A 16,926-nucleotide genomic window follows, 5' to 3' on the forward strand; every position below is an offset into this window, starting at 1 on the left:
GTATTGCTTTAAAGTGTAGTAAAGTATTCTTTTGTTTTACTTTCTGTGCTACTAACTTAATATAACTTAATGTATAACCACAAGTATGGTTTCAAAAGTCAACTAAAGACCCTTTTCTTCAGTCCGCTACACTCCTGAAAGGCATTTCATCCCAAACCTCTTATCTCCTCCTCTCTGGTACTCTTGTGCCAGGTATATGTTTTTTTTTTTCAGCCACAACCGTCGACTTCAAGGCAGTGCTGCCTGGAAGGCATTAGGGTTAAGCTATGGTTAGGGTTAGGTATGGCATTTATGGCTGCCTTGAAGTCTCAAAAGACCATCAAGCATAACTTCATGGGGCTCAATGATTTATGTCCTTGAACAGATGTCTGCTTATATTCTGTATTGTATTGTGAGCATTGATGAATAATTCAAACGAGGACCATAAAGTTGTATCTGAGTCGTAATCTTTATTTGAAGTGCTTGCTCACGAAACATTCTTTTTGCCCTCAGGTGTTTTAACCTGTAGTTCTTTGGTCTGTTGAACAATACAAAAACACAATAACACTGCAAAATAATAACCAACCAATAACACTACCAGGAACATACAAGATGTTGGAAGGGTCTCGTGTATGCCCTTTACAATAATATACAATTAAGAAACGGAAAGAAACAAAAATAATATGGTCGTACAAAATTATTATTAATTACAAAACATTTACAATATTAAATTAAACGTTTCTTTTTTCTAACAACCTGTCACTCAGGATGCATGCTGCCCTACTTTCAAAACCCTAAATCTACCAGAGATCTTCTCAATGTCCGTCTTTCACTGTGTTAATGCTAAATATCAGTTCATAATATTCAATTTGATAAATAGCTCTTCTCCTTTGTGATCCAGGCATTAATATGTGTTAGTTTACAAAGGCACCGGGGAACAATATGGCCGAATGTTGTCAATCTGACCCGCACACCAACACAAGGGGTGGCACCCCCCAGTCCCTTTTCATAGATCTCTGTCCAGCGTGGCTCCTCCCGACCACTCTGTCAAGCTATACCACACGTGGAAAGGAGGACATCAAAGTGTAGGAAGCGAATGAGCAGTAGGAGGAAGAGGAGTAGAGGGAGGAAGAAGAGAGGAGATGGAGGAGGTTTAGATCTTGGTTTGTTGGACGTCCTCCTCTGCTTTGCCACCTTCCGAGCCGCCGCTGCTGCTGCTGCTGCTGCTCAGCGATCCTCTCTTCTTCTCGTCCTTGTCTTCCGGATCCTTCTCGGCGAATTGGGCCTCGATCTCGGCCGGGTCCATGTACGTGTAGAAGTATGCCATGATGGAGAAGACCACGCAGACAGCCACCAGCAGGGAGGCGAACAGAATGTACTCGGCCCACTGCAAAGGAGGAGACCATTGAAAGAAATCAGGCAGGGAAGGCCATTAACAGTTCACAGGGCTTTAAGTAACACAATGTATAAATTCCCCTTTGCGTCCATTTCTGAAGTTGGCTACTGGGTACCAATTTAGTGATAAGGGGGTACCAAATTCGACTAATAATACCTATGAAAAGGGTCATGCTCGCAATCACAATGTGACAAAGTGCAATACCAGACCTAGCTTCCGCACATCAACAATGTCAGAGACTTCATTCTCGTTAATGTAAGTCAGTGTAGCATCAACATTTTATGTTAAGGTAAAAGAATGACATTGTGCTGCTTTCAGGGTTACTCAGTGATGGAGATGAGTGGACTACAGCCATCAAAAGAGAATAACAACTCCAACAAATTGATATTTAATTGTATATTCTTATCCACATCCATATCTAACAGCTTAACCAAAGAAAGTTTGCATGTCTTGCATCGGAGCAAATCTCAGGCAAACATTCGAAATGACTTCATTTGAATATTAACACTCATCACTGAAGATGACACCACATTGTGTCCTCGTCTGGCAGATCAGAGAAAGATCATACAAATACAGAGAAAGATCTGACCCAGTCAAACCAAAACAGGAAGTGAAGTCAACTACATTCAACAGACATTACCTTTTCTGAGATGGTTGCTGCCTCTGCTATGATCAACACAATGATGTTGCCTACGGCAACAGTCAAGAGCCAACCAGCTTGGAGAACAGACTTCATATTGCTTGGGGCCTGGAGGGAGCATCAGAATAATCACTCAGATCAGGTAATCCAAAACACTGTTTATGGGATATTAGCATGTTTCTGCCCAGGTACAAATATTACACTACAGTATTTCATTAGTTTTGTATTGAATTACTCACACTTTTATTTATTTACACACTTTTAAGTATTTTATTGTATGACCATTTGTCACTTCTAAGTTGTTATCGTTAATATGTGTTTTCTTGACTATGCATACGTCTGTTAAATGCAACATAATGGATTATACTGGAATGTGTCAAGCCATTTTAAACTCTTTGTCTCCCCCTACCTGTGAGTAGGAGAACTCCAGACCGGTGACGGAGAACACCACCTCTCCTGCGGTCATGAGGAAGTATTGTGGCAGCTGCCAGGCCATATGAATTACGTTGGGCTGAATCTCCATGGTCTTGGTGATCGAAGCCGCACATTCCTGAGGAAGACAACTAGGTGAGGTGCCTAAAAAAATCCCAAGTTGTGTTCAGAGATGGACATCCACTCATTCACTACTATAATAGTGAATAACTATATGGTGGGTATTCACTATGCAGGCCTAGGGCACAATAGTGTGCGAGTGCATACTCCAAACACAGCTCTAATCCTCAACTTCAAACTTGCATTTTCCTTTAACCTTTCACATTGCTCTAGTCTAATTTTGGGACATACTATCATCAGAGGCGGACAGAGTACACAGCTTTATTACTTGAGTAAAAGTACAGATAACCTTTGCTCAATTTTACTCAAGTACAACAGTCAGATGCCTACTTGAGTAAAAGTACTGAAGTACTTGTTTTTAAAAGTACTTGAGTATCAAAAGTACAAGAGTAGCCTACATTTTTTAAATATTGTATTACTACTGCCACAGTGCTTACATTTATGTACAGAAACGTCCTACAAGTTATGAAAAATGTTAATGTTAGTACCTTGGAGAAATATGTATTTCAAAAAATATGTATTTCAAATACAAAATACTATTTTGTAATTGAAACAGTTGAAGCGAAAACTATCATTAACTTGTTCAGAAAGTTGAAATAGTCTGGCGAGGTGGGGCCACAGGTTGGCACATTCCCGGGATGGACCTGCTGCGTCTTCATCCATTGTTTCGTCCATGGTTTTGTCTCTTATCTAAATCTGACCATGGAGTTGACTTTGGCGGAAAGCTGAAGGTGATTGCTGATAGGCTGTCCCAATCAGTGGCGCCTGCACAATCCAATCACGTTTGAGAGGGAAACAACAAATTGAGGGTTTCTGAGATTTTTCCTTTTTTTTTGAAGAAGGAACTGGTACTCACAGTTATGGATAGAAATGTAGTGGAGTAAAGAGTACAATATTTGCCTCTCAAATGTACTTGAGTAAAGTCATGAGTACTCCCCAAAAATGATACTCGAGTAAAGTACAGATCCCTCAAAATTGTACTCAAGTACTGTACTCAAGTAAATGTACTCCGTTACTGTCCGGCTCTGACTATCATACTATATAAGACTCTACTATAGGAACACTATAGAGGGTAAGAATATTATAGAGGTGTTACAGAACATCTTAGAAGTATAATATATATATAGAAATATTCTATAGTATTATTATGGTTCTTTTTCTTAAGGGCTGACTTACCGCACCACTGATGCTGAATGTGCTGGGGATAGTGTAAGTGACAGAGCTGCCAAAACTCAGGTCTTGGCTCATTTCACATGTGGCACCAGTTTGATCTAATATGGTGAATACCACACTGAGGAGACAAGAGAGATAGATCAGAGAAACCTAGCAGTATGTTATTATCCGATACGGGCGTCACCCATCTTACATACAAATAGGCAACAGGAGCTAATCAACCCAGCCTCGCCTGTCACATAGGCAAGCATGGCTAGCATGACATCCCTTTAGACTCTCGGATTAGCTGTGATGTTATGCTAATGGTATTTCATGAAACACTGACATGTGAGTAAGTGCATGAGTAAGTGACTGACTGAAAAAGTGATCAACAAACTGGGTGAACAGACTAAATCACTGTGTGATGGTGTGAGTGAGGGAGTGAGTGAATGATTGAGTTTGAAAGAAGGTGCAAAAGGGTGAGGTTAATAGTTGAGTGAATGAGTGAATAAGTGTGTTATGAACAGATTAATTAATAAAAATATGAATGAGGAGAGTAATGACATTAAACACACTTACTTGCCCTGAGGCACCAAGGTGTATGAGGAGATTGAATTGGTTGTGATGAACCCGAGGCTTTCTCCACTCCAAGACACATTAAGCCCCTTGTTAAAGGCATTCACAAACCTAAAGCAGTGGAAAGCAATATTTGTAACTGACGATGACAACCGTATGTCCTGTAAATGCAACACTAACTTTTTGTTTGTTAGTTTGTTTTCTTAAGTCATGGATTCACATTGACAACTGTGTCTCTTGTAAGTACACAGGTAGCCGCTTCGACAGTGGCACAGGTCAGGGTCTGATGTCTGTCTGTGACACACGGAGGACTTACTGACCTGACGGCATTCTTTCCTTCTTGAGGCTTGGACATTGAATCATTCACCTGACAAGAAATGACATGCAGATATTTCATTAGTCTGTCTACTCTAGCAGAAGCATTCAACACAGTTGTTGATAACCTATCAAGTGATTTTAAACCTCCTGTTACTCTCAGTGGATAATTCAATTCATTTTGAAAATCACAAGTGTTACTTGGAATAGTCTCCAAGCTACACTCCAAACGTGTCAATTTTCTCTGTGTAAGAGAATGTGTCTATTTCTTTGTATGCTTTTATCATGATACATGTGGAATAAGGGAGTAGCATGATAGGTAACTTAGCATAGACATTTCCAGTGCATTATACTAATCTACAAGTATGTGTATATATATATATATATATATATATATATTATCTTCAAAACTGTACACAAATACTGTATATATAGTATTTTTGTACAGTTTATTCTTTTTGATAATAGTTTATAGTAGTATCTTGGTTTGTACTTACTGTCTGTACATCAGTGGGGAAGAGGAGAACAGTCTGCCGCATGTGTGAAACCAAGCTGATGTTGTTAGTCGTAGAGCCCACAGTTACAAAAACAGTATCATTCTCTGTGGTAATGTAACCAGCAGCAGCAAAGCCAGCTATCACATGCCAACAGTCATCCCTTTTATGCCTAAGAGCACCCACACACACACAATAAATACAATTTGTTAATATTAGATGCCTGCTAAGACAGTAAATGGGATCAGGTGTATATATACAGTATATATGTGTGTGTGTGTTCATCCAAGTGTGTTAAGTGTGTGTCTTACATCTATCTGGAGCTGAACAACACCAGCAGCAGCAAAGGCCAGTCCTGCCATCAACATGCCAACAGTCATCCTTTTCAAGGGCCTATGAAACATGAATTAATTTTTGATGCCTGCTAAGACAGTAAATGGGATCAGGTGTATATATACAGTATATATATGTGTGTGTGTGTGTGTGTGTGTGTGTGTGTGTGTTCATCCAAGTGTGTTAAGTGTGTGTCTTACATCTATCTGGAGCTGAACAACACCAGCAGCAGCAAAGGCCAGTCCTGCCATCAACATGCATCCTCCATACCCTGAAGAGGGCAGAGTGGTGTTAGCTATCAGACGTTCAAGCCTTTTATGCCACCTCTCCCCACTCACAGATACAGTCACGCTTACTAACACACACACACACACACACACAAAATGGAACATGCAACATGAATTAATTTTTTTGATGCCTGCTAAGACAGTAAATGGGATCAGGTGTATATATACAGTATATATATGTGTGTGTGTGTGTGTGTGTGTGTGTGTGTGTGTGTGTGTGTGTGTGCTCTATTTTCAGTGTGTGACTGTGTGACTGTGTAAACTTACAGCATAAGCTGGGAGTGTGAACGCAGTCTCCTCGATGGTGCCCGTGACCTGGTTGTTCTGCATGTTGATGAGCTTCACTTGACTCTGGGTGGCGCTAGGAAATTTAGGCAGAGTGTTCTGTGGAGGAGAGACAAAAAAGAGTGAGAGGGATGTGATGCTGTGTGTGTGTGTGTGTGTGTGTATGTGTGTGTGTGTTCATCCAAGTGTGTTAAGTGTGTGTCTTACATCTATCTGGAGCTGAACAACACCAGCAGCAGCAAAGGCCAGTCCTGCCATCAACATGCCAACAGTCATCCTTTTCAAGGGCCTATGAAACACACACACACACACACACACACACACACACACATTCATTCCAATTTACTCACAGTACCAAGACGTTCACAATTTTCCCTGTCCAGGAAAAGGTATCAAGTCTACAATCCTATTTGACCCACAGGATGGACACGGGCCTGGTGCCTAAGATCTAACTAGCACAAACAAAAAACGTTCTGAAGGGCTAACAGTGTTGTGTGTTGTACCGTCTGATCTTACACACCTTACAATGAAAGTGCTCCCATAGTCAAATTCAGTGGATGGAGACATTAGTTTGTTTACATTAAACCTTTTCCTACCCATGGTGGAGGTGTCTTTTTTTATCGTCGTCATGGTGACATACTTATTATAAAATCTGTCAAGGCTGGTAGATAGGTTAGGTTTTTGGAGCATCTTGGCATAATTGGGCTAATCACAAACAACGGACAGCTGACAGTTTTTGAGTTATTTGTTTGGACTTCCCCAGAGGATTCCCACCCTGAGCATGACGTCATAGAAAGATGGTCGCCGTGTGAATTTGGTGAATTTATGTCACTGCACTTCCAGTGATTTGTAATTGAATCATGCGCTATCGTCGCTCTGGTCAGGAGTCCATTTGTGTTCTATTGTGATGCTCTAGGTCTGAATCTGTGTGTGCACCAGTGTGCATGTGCGGGCCAGGCACTCACGTGAAGTTGAGGCCACACTTCTTAATGAGGGGATAAACCAAGCTGTCCACAATAGGCACCATAATCAGGATCATGATGGGGTTCATCATCTGGAGAGAAAGACAGGGAGAAAGAGAGAGAGAGAGAGAGAGGCAGGTGGGGAAAGAGAGACAGAAGGAATCGGAGGAAGGAAGAATGAGGGGATGGTTTGGGGGGAAAGAGTTTTTCCATCAGTCCCGGTTAAGGTGATTATTTGACACATATGGTGATCGGCATCATGTAGACGAGCTGATGGACTCCTGTGGCCCATGTGACCAGGTGCGCTTCTCACCTGCATCTGATCAGGCTGAATGACGAGCAAACCCTGTAAACAGGAAACAGAAAGAAAAAACAAAGAGTCAAGCAAGGACACATGAACATGACTATATGGTCAGTACTGTGTGTAAATGATGCACAGTGTTGAACATGACTATATGGTCAGTACTGTGTGTAAATGATGCACAGTGTTGAACATGACTATATGGTCAGTACTGTGTGTAAATGATGCAGTGTTGAACATGACTATGTGGTCAGTACTGTGTGTAAATGATGCAGTGTTGAACATGACTATGTGGTCAGTACTGTGTGTAAATGATGCACAGTGTTGAACATGACTATGTGGTCAGTACTGTGTGTAAATGATGCACAGTGTTGAACATGGCTAAATGGTCAGTACTGTGTGTAAATTATGTGTGTTCAATGAGTATTGCAACTCCATGGGCACTTACAAAGTTTCCGTCCATAGTGGTGGCCTGGAGAGTCCACCTGGAGCCCTGGGGAGAAGACCATACATCACCACAATGACACATCAGCTGCATCAGCAGACTTCTTTCTCTTTCTTTCTATCTGTCTATTTCTTTCTTTGTCTTCCTGTTTCTGTCTTTTTATCTCTGTCTCTTACACACACACACACACTTTTTCTTCCTTTATTTCATTCATTTTTTTCTTAGCCTTTCTTTTTTCCCCCTTTCTTTTTGTCTTTCTCCCATTGTTTTCATAACTTATCTCTCTATCTGTCTCACATACACATACACACACACACACACACACACACACACACACACACACTGACCTGCTGGTCAAACAGCGCCCAGAACATAGGCAGGGGGATGTAGAGGAACAACACCTTCAGCACCATCTTGATTTGTGCAATCAGCAGTTTCTGAGGACATGAAAAACAATCATATTTACTCTTTCTTCTGCTATGAAACAACTCTGTGTGACAGGCGATATGTTTAGTTGGTTCCAAAGTCACTTGCCTGGGTGTGATCGTACTGATTGTCAAGTTCATATTGTATGTGCATAAGTGTGTGTGTGTGTGTGTGTGTGTGTGTGTGTGTGTGTGTGTGTGTGTGTGTGTGTGTGTGTCTACATACTCCATATTTGTCCTCAGCCCAGTCCATCCAGTGTTCCCTGCTGGGGTACTGGCTGCTGCGGTGCTTGAAGCGGTTCTTGAGGGCGAACTACAATCAGACAGGCACAGAGATAGAACTCAGTACACTCAACATCACAAGAACATAGAACGCCTCCTTACACTCTCTCTTCCATGTCTCAACCCAGACCATTTTATGCATAATATATATTTATTTATATTACCAGAGAAACCATTTTCTCCATGTATTTTCGGGTGGATACGCTACGCTTAATTTAAATTAGTTTTTGTTTTGTTTAAAACGTTAAAAAATGACCCGTGTGAAGAGACAACCGTTTTGACGTAACATCAAAAATGCCTATGCTCTGTGTTGCTCAGATATTCACTCAACTGCACTTAACTGCAAACCAGCTAGTGCTGGGTCGGCTCTCTTGTAATACCACTTTGCACCACGTGTGGTGCTGTATTAAATAATATGCAAGGCAATGGAAGAGTGGTGTGTGGCTGTGTTCAAGACAACCCGAATCCTACAGATTTACACACAGCACACAGTCATGCTTACCCCAATGCACTTGCAGACCTCCAACATGATGTTTCCTTTGGGGTCTACCTTGATGTACATCTTGCTCCCCACAATGAAGACAACTGTAAAAAAAAACAACAACAACAAAAAACACACAAACATACTGATTACGCTTGCTCAGTGTGATGGATTTATTGTGTGAGTGTTTGTTTTTGTAGATGTGTGTGTGTGTGTGTGTGTGTGTGTGTGTGTGTGTGTGTGATGACAGTGCCTGAAGTTTTTGTAACTCACTGAGGGCAACCATCATGAGAGCGGCAGGAACTCCAAAGGCCAGAGGGTAGCATTTCTGCACGGTGTGGATTCCACACTCCTGGGCTGTAGACGACACACACACACACGCACACACGCACACACACACACACACACACACACACACACACACACACACACGCACGCACGCACACACACACACACACACACACACACACACACACACACACACACACACACACACAAACACACACACACATACACACACGCACAATAAGCATATGCAAATATACTCAGTAAGTCAGAATGTAGACAGTGCACATGTGAGGCACACTGAGGCAACACACACACACACACACACACACACACACACACACACACACACTAACACTCACACACACACACTAACACTCACACACACACACACACACACACACACACACACACACACAAACACACACACTCTCTCTCTCTCTCTCACACACACACACACACACACACACACAAACACACACTCACCTCTGAGAATTGGAGTGATGATAGTGGAGAGCAGACTGCCAGCATTGATTGACAGGTAGAAGATGGAGAAAAATGTGCTCCTCTGCTTCTCCTAGCTATTAACACACACACACACACACACACACACACACACTCATTAATGCTTATGCACAGTCATCATCTATGCTTATCAGAGCCCATGCAACCTTTGACCTCTCATCTTGCTGTGTCAGTCTGTCAGATAGGTTGTGTGTGTGTGTGTGTGTGTGTGTGTGTGTGTGTGTGTGTGTGTGTGTGTGTGTGTGTGTGTGTGTGTGTGTGTGTCCATTCTGTTCTCTTATCACCTCTACCACTGGCCTCTGTCACTTCTTCACCTGTGCTACGACCTTGGTAGCTGATAAGGTCATTTATGATGACACAACAAATTGTGTCTATCAGTAGGATGCAAATACTGCAGGATTGGATAGATTTTTTGACGATATATGTCATTCACCCATCATTTTATTGACTTAATTTCACATATTATAGATTATTATAGAACATCTGTGTCACGTACGGTGTTAATAATTTTCTTTTGCCTATATGTTTACAGTTTCTAGAAAATGTTCAGGCTATTTCCTCCATAAAAGGGTCCAATTGCCAATCATAACCAATCATTGCCAATCATGCCAATCATCATGTGTGTGTGTGTGTGTGTGTGTGTGTGTGTGTGTGTGTGAGATTTATGGTCTAACCTGGCTGTCATCAAACTGATCCCCACCAAAAGCAGCCACACAGGGCTTGATTCCTCCTGTGCCCAGAGCGATGAGCGCCAGTCCAACCATAGACAGGGCCCTGTGAGATGGAAGATGACACCACCGCGTTTTAGATAAACACAAGAGAGTTCAAGCTCATGCTTTCAACATAAAAAAAAAATATAAAAAAATCATGTTGAGTTGTTTGCCCAGAGAGAGTGGAAAATCAAACTCACACGTGTAAGGTGAGGTTGTCCGGTATGCCATCCCTGTTATTGTCAGTGAGGTCATGAATGGCACTGACAGCCAAGACGGCCTGGCCAAGGGTGTACACAATGGACAGATAGACAATTGTCCTGGTGAGAGAGAGAGAGAGAGAGAGAGAGAGAGAGAGAGAGAGAGAGAGAGAGAGAGAGAGAGAGAGAGAGAGAGAGAGAGAGAGAGAGAGAGATATGATGGTTTCAGATATGCATACAGTATAAAAACTGAACAGACACATAGCCAACATGTTTTTTGCTGTGATGAGACCAATCATTTATATTGTTTACACTGTAATGAGATGTTCCCCAGTTACATTATAAAGTTGCTTTATTGGAATTATTGCCTTACCATTTATTTTACAACAACAACAACAACAACAACAACAACAACAAGCTACATTTGCACAGCCCTTTTCTAGGTGATCTAAGCCCTTTACAGTGAAGGGAACCTCACTACACAGCACTACACACCTCACTACATTACACCACTAAAACACATGGCATAAAACAAGCAAGAGTTTTGTCTCCAGTGCCGATGTGTGTATGACACATCATCATGTTCAGAGCCGTGATGCATCATGATTCATTACACAACAGCTGCTACACAACAATACGCATCAGAAGCAATCGTCAACATTATTTCTCCTGACCCTGTTCATTCTGTCACAGGGCAATTCCACGGAAAATTTACTTTTTGTCACATCCATAACACCAGTGAAATGACTCGCCATTTGTATGATGTGAATGATAACATTCATGTAATCATTCACATCATACCATACCATCACATTTTATTGGCGTTATGGATGTTACAAAAAACATGATTTTCCATGGAATTGCCCCACAGTCCACACAGCACACAGGACACAGCATGCAGCGTGACTTAGAAGTTGTACAGTATAGTGGCAAATGTAAGTATTCTTTTATGAGGCTGTTTAGCCAGTGGTAATGGTAAGGAGATGTTAGCTGAGAGAGATGCACAAGCCCTTGTTGAAAAGAGTGATGAGGGTCATAATCAGAATTAAATGCGGTGGGAAAAACTAAGTGCATTCTGGCACTGGAAAATGATTCATTTCTTTATTTCTGATATCTCAACATAAAACAAGCCCTATTCACACAAGTCGAATGAATGCTTGAAAGCTTTTGCCACAAACGCAAGTCATAAACCACCTGGTTTGTGTAAACACCCTCACACACAGCCATATCTGCCCTTTTAAAGGTAAAGTCCATGACTAATCCACTAACAGCCTTTGTCCTTTGGGAAAGTCTGTGACTCTACTGTAATCCAGCGCACTTTCTGTCATAACCAGTGAATTGCCCCTCATGGTCCTCTCTCTGTTCTCCGTGTGTGTGCTTACTTCACTTCAGAGATGGACGCTAAGAATTGAAGGGAGTAATCCTTCATTCAGTGTCTGACCGGCACTCACTTGAACTTGCCCAGCCAGGAGTCGGCGACGATGGCCCCGAGGATGGGTGTCAGGTAGCACAGAGCCACGAAGGTGTGGTAGATGGAGATGGCTGTGTTCTCATCCCAGCGCAAGAAATAGGTGAAGTACAAAACCAACACAGCTGAGTGACAGAAAGAGAGAGAGAGATTAGGCTGTGGAGGACGACAGATGCAGAAACAATAGGAGCAGATTTTTGTTGTGTGAAAGGGTATGGGGGAATAGAGTCTGAGGTTTACCTCGCATCCCATAGTAGGAGAATCTTTCACAGAACTCATTCACCACAATGAAGAAAATACTGAGTGGATAACCACAGACTTCCACCTGTTCAGAGAGAGAGGGGGGGGCAACATCTCATTAAAGTCTGTTCAGAACTGTTCATGTTTGAAATACATTCTACATTCTCAGCATGGTGAATACCTTTGCCAGTAAATATATAGCCACGTGTGTGAAAGTCGCTTTGGTATTTTTTCATTTCTAATTCATTATATCGCATTTTGATGAGTTGTGTGTAGAGTTTTGATACACAGTATGAACTGCAGAGTAGTGTAATGGAGTGTAACCAAAAGTTATGTAAAATACAGTAAAGTAGCATAAATTGATGTGTTGCAGCATAATGTGACGTGTTTATTTAGGTAACAGAGTAGAGTATGTGCTTGCAGAATGGTGACTTACACTCTTTTTCTTCTTAGTCTCCATGCCCATCTCCTTGTCTGAGAGAGGAGGACATGAGGATTTAATTAAACATCCCCAAAAGTGCACCATTACCCTTGCGTTATACTCATGATCAATCCCACTCTAAAAACGTGGAGTTTCAGAGCTCACATGTACTTTGTCTGCTTTGTCTGACAGGTAAAGAGAATAATTTGCCTCAATATCCATGATGCAATTCACAACTAAAATCACTCAATACATTTAAATTGTAATTCTATAATAAATACCAAAACTTTACCAACCTAAAAATAAAATGTCATCTAATTTGCTTGTTTAATTGTGTACAATTTTTATATTTTGATTGCTTTCCCAATGATCTGACTAAGGAAATATGAAAAGTTACTACCGGGCCGTAGCCAGAGTTTTTCAAATACTGAGGTCAAATAACAAGGAAAAATAACATCTTAAATGATGACTTCTGGTGAGTTTTGTGGAAAAAAATGGACAGATTGAGACTTCATATTCAGTAATCCATCCCTGATAATGGGGGATGCGAACTGTTGAACTATAACCAATAGGGCCTAGACTAACCTACTAAAGGCTACAACTGCATCACACTGGTAGTCTAATTCCGTTACTTCAAACTCTGCGATTTCCACACTGTGGTCTCGTTTTGAGAAGTCAGATTGTAGCTGCAACTATGCGGCACATGACTGTGGTTCAGTGATATTTGTCTCATCAGTTCTATTTTCACTTAATAAATGAAATGAAACCTGAACAAAAAATACAGAGGACATGATGTCCTCATTGGTAGATACGCGCGTCGTTACTACACAACACCATAATGGTAGACAGTTCACAACAAGTTTCCCATGATGGCCATTTTGAATTTGCCAAATGCCCGATTTATCATTTTTTACACAAGAATAACACAATAACATGGAAACATGAACAAATGATGATGCTATGTTACTGTTTTTCTACTACACCCAATAGCAATTATCTTTAACTCGTTTCAGTTCTATGGCAGCACACATTAATGAACTTTCCAGAGGCACAAGAGCAAATTTGAAACTATATTGGAATTGTTTTAATTTTCATAAAGTCCTCTTTTTAAGACACTAAAGTGAAAAATGTTTATAAGACAGCATCAATGGGAATTAGTGCACAAACCAAAACCCAACTCACCTGCCATGGTCTCAGTTTAGTCTTGGGACGGCTCTAGGTATTCTCTTTAGCAATATCCTTAACAAGGCACACACACACAGAGAGACTCACACACACGCACTGGATGCCTGATAATGCTTTCGTCTCGCTCTCTCTCCCTCCCACAAACAAACTCCCACACACACACTCAAGTAGCAGGCAAATCACTACTGACACTCAGGAGAGGTGAAGGGGGGACTTTATAACCTGTGTTCAGACCAACGCGCCTTACAGCATCCCCTTCAGCAGAGTGCGGCCCTCCGTTTACGACAGGCATGTCTGTGAACGTGGATGGGCTGAACAGCATGTGGGTGAGAGGGAGAGGTGTGTGTGTGTTTGTGTGTGTGTGTGTGAGTGTGTGTGTTTATCAGTAATTAACAATGAAACAAAACAACAGCTGATTTGTCTGTTAATCAGCTATTTCGAAGTAAGAAAGTACAGTAAGTAGATTTTAGCAGATAATATCTCCAGGAGTAATGTTGCTGGCATTTCCCCTTTATTTCTCCTGCAGCTCTCTTCAACATTCCATATTCGATTAATTAATAAGCTACTAATGAATAAGTTAAGACATTATGACTTGTATACTACAATAAAAGATACTACAGTAAAATGGTTAATATGCTCTGTAGAAAGAAAGGGATGCTATTTTAGGACGCTTGTCTGTTTGCATCACCTACTGTAAAGGTTCACAATTTTCACATGACGACAGTCATTTGGGAATCACATTTATCCAAATAGTCATCCAGTACAGTAATCATATAATGAACTATGAGTAACTAACTATTGGTACAGTGTGATCACTAGTACCTAGTGTTCTTCCAAAAATAATCACTACAAAGAAGACTCTACTACATCACTACAAGACCTCTATGGATACAACAAAAAATCACTTGCATAATAATTCATTTATAATATTTTGGGGACAGTTAAACCTTATTGTCAAAACCATTTCTTTTTAGTCTCAGAATCAAAAGCATACACTAACTCATAGCACATCTCTCCAGGCACGCTTAATGTGATTCAGCAGCTCTAGGAGAACAGATAGACCTCACATGTCAATTATTGCTCAGCCACTGGAACAGGCCTGCTGCCAAATTCGCCACTCCTCCACACTTTATCAATGACTACCCGATCACCTTTCATGCCCTCACTCTACCCAAAATGTCATCAGGTGGGCCACTAGCCACTTCTGGCATCGACGCTGTATCAGACATCAATCACTACTGATATCAGCACGTTTTCTGTTTCAAAGGCTACTTTCTAACTAAGCTGCCTGAACTCTATGTACTCTATGTACTCTATGAAATTAACACATAATAGTAACATGTGGACAACATAGCCGTCAATGGATCACTGACTGCAGCATGTATTGTTAAGAAGCAAGACTGTGCCAAACTCATACAGATCATAACCAATAAGGACATTTCTAATCTACACTCATATGGGCTGTGTACTGAATCTCTCTCTCTCTCATGATGCGGACAGACATGGATCAGTTTTTTTTTTTTTTTACACAGATGAACCAGATGTTTCACACTGTACACTATATACCTACTGTAAACATGAGTGCTGAAGGTAGCTAACCTGTAACCTGTTTCAAACAGCATCAGCATGCTTTAGTTTCAGCCCCAGTGTAAACAAACAATATACTCCTACTTGTCTTTACTTCACACTTTAATATAAGCTCTGAAATTGTACACAGTGCAGTAAAAAACTAAACTCAGTGCATATGTTTACTTGTAGCTCGTACCTTATGTATCAAAAACCAAAAAAACAAATAAAAAAAAACATACTCACATTAGAGACCTAGTGCTTAGCAATCCTCGCAGCTGTTTGGAGAAGCCCACGCTTACAAACTACTATACTCCATGGTTTCTCTCAATGTGTTTGTGAGTGTGTTTGTGCGCGTGTGCATGTGTGTCTGACTGACAGGGGGCCAGGATTAAGGTGTCCTTTTTAGCTCACACATACTGTCACACACACACACACACACACACACACACACATACGTACACACACTGTAGCTTTCCCCGGTGTCAGCATCCCTCATTCTCTCTAAGCACATCCAAAACACCAGGCGCAAACAAGCAGTGTGCTCTGATGCTGTAAGGTCATCAGACCTGTGTTTCTCAGCAACACTGGCTGACAGAAAAGAACACAAACTGACACTCTCATGGTCAGCGGCCACTGATCTGAAGGATTAGTCAGATTGATGACTGCATTTTCCTGAAATATTATTATTAGCAAAAGATACATATATTGTATATATTGCAGTAACTGTGTGTGTACTATATGATTCAAATAGTGGTGATCATCAGTGATTAGTGCTCCTCACACTAAGAAACTGACTCTGACTGATATCAACTATAAATGCAGACAGACAGCATTTATATACTACAGTATATTCATGTGCTTGGCCACTGAAAAACGGATCAATCTGTTCCTTTTACAATAGTAAGACTATTACATAATAAATTACATGTGACAAATAAACACTTGATGTTTGATTGTGCCAATAAAGCGCATGATTAGCAGAGACTGTCCATAAATCAAAGTTCACAGAGTTGAAGGCCATTAAAGTCAAAGGAGGTGAGCTGCTGCCAAGTTTCAGTGAACTTTTACTGACAGTGAAGCACTTTGTTATTCTGCATAAGACACATCTGCGGGATGACTGATAACGACTGTGTAAGGAGAGTTGAAACTGTGCACAGATCACAAGGGAATGACTAAAACATTTGATTCAATGTTTCCAAGATTTCAGTGCTTTCCGTGAATTTTCCAGAAGTTTTTCAGGCCCTGAAAACATGAAGGAACCCATTGGAAACACATGAAACCTTCCACTGTTCATTACATTGTTGTAGGTTATCCTTTTTTCACCCAGAACAATAAGCTGAACCTAATTGAAACACAATGTGGTTATTTAACTTTAAAATAATAATGGTTTCAAATTCATTTGGATGATTCTTATATTA

The 16,926-nt window shown here is 40.9% G+C and overlaps 1 protein-coding gene across 2 annotated transcripts; it reads right to left on the bottom strand.

Moving 5' to 3' along the window:
• Window positions 1-429: 429 nt before the first annotated feature.
• On the bottom strand, window positions 430-15,953 carry slc15a1b (solute carrier family 15 member 1b). Of its 2 annotated transcripts, XM_048268659.1 has the most exons (25): window positions 15,752-15,953; window positions 13,937-13,993; window positions 12,770-12,807; window positions 12,334-12,418; window positions 12,077-12,218; window positions 10,626-10,745; window positions 10,390-10,489; window positions 9,677-9,767; window positions 9,179-9,262; window positions 8,927-9,009; window positions 8,369-8,455; window positions 8,065-8,154; window positions 7,721-7,765; window positions 7,285-7,317; window positions 6,975-7,063; window positions 6,217-6,298; window positions 5,992-6,108; window positions 5,698-5,708; window positions 5,108-5,225; window positions 4,616-4,662; window positions 4,299-4,406; window positions 3,744-3,858; window positions 2,425-2,565; window positions 2,016-2,123; window positions 430-1,366 (listed from the first exon to the last, which is right to left on the bottom strand). In XM_048268659.1, exons 2-25 carry the CDS (start codon window positions 13,941-13,943, stop codon window positions 1,133-1,135), a joined length of 2,175 nt encoding a protein of 724 aa, XP_048124616.1. In that variant the 5' UTR covers window positions 13,944-13,993; window positions 15,752-15,953; the 3' UTR covers window positions 430-1,132. The 2 variants fall into 2 exon arrangements, with proteins under 2 accessions (XP_048124616.1, XP_048124618.1); XM_048268661.1 differs by lacking the exon at window positions 13,937-13,993.
• Between the last annotated feature and the right edge of the window lie 973 nt (window positions 15,954-16,926).

The sequence above is a fragment of the Alosa alosa genome, chromosome 17 (assembly GCF_017589495.1).
Source record: "Alosa alosa isolate M-15738 ecotype Scorff River chromosome 17, AALO_Geno_1.1, whole genome shotgun sequence".
In the NCBI taxonomy this organism is placed as follows: domain Eukaryota; kingdom Metazoa; phylum Chordata; class Actinopteri; order Clupeiformes; family Clupeidae; genus Alosa; species Alosa alosa.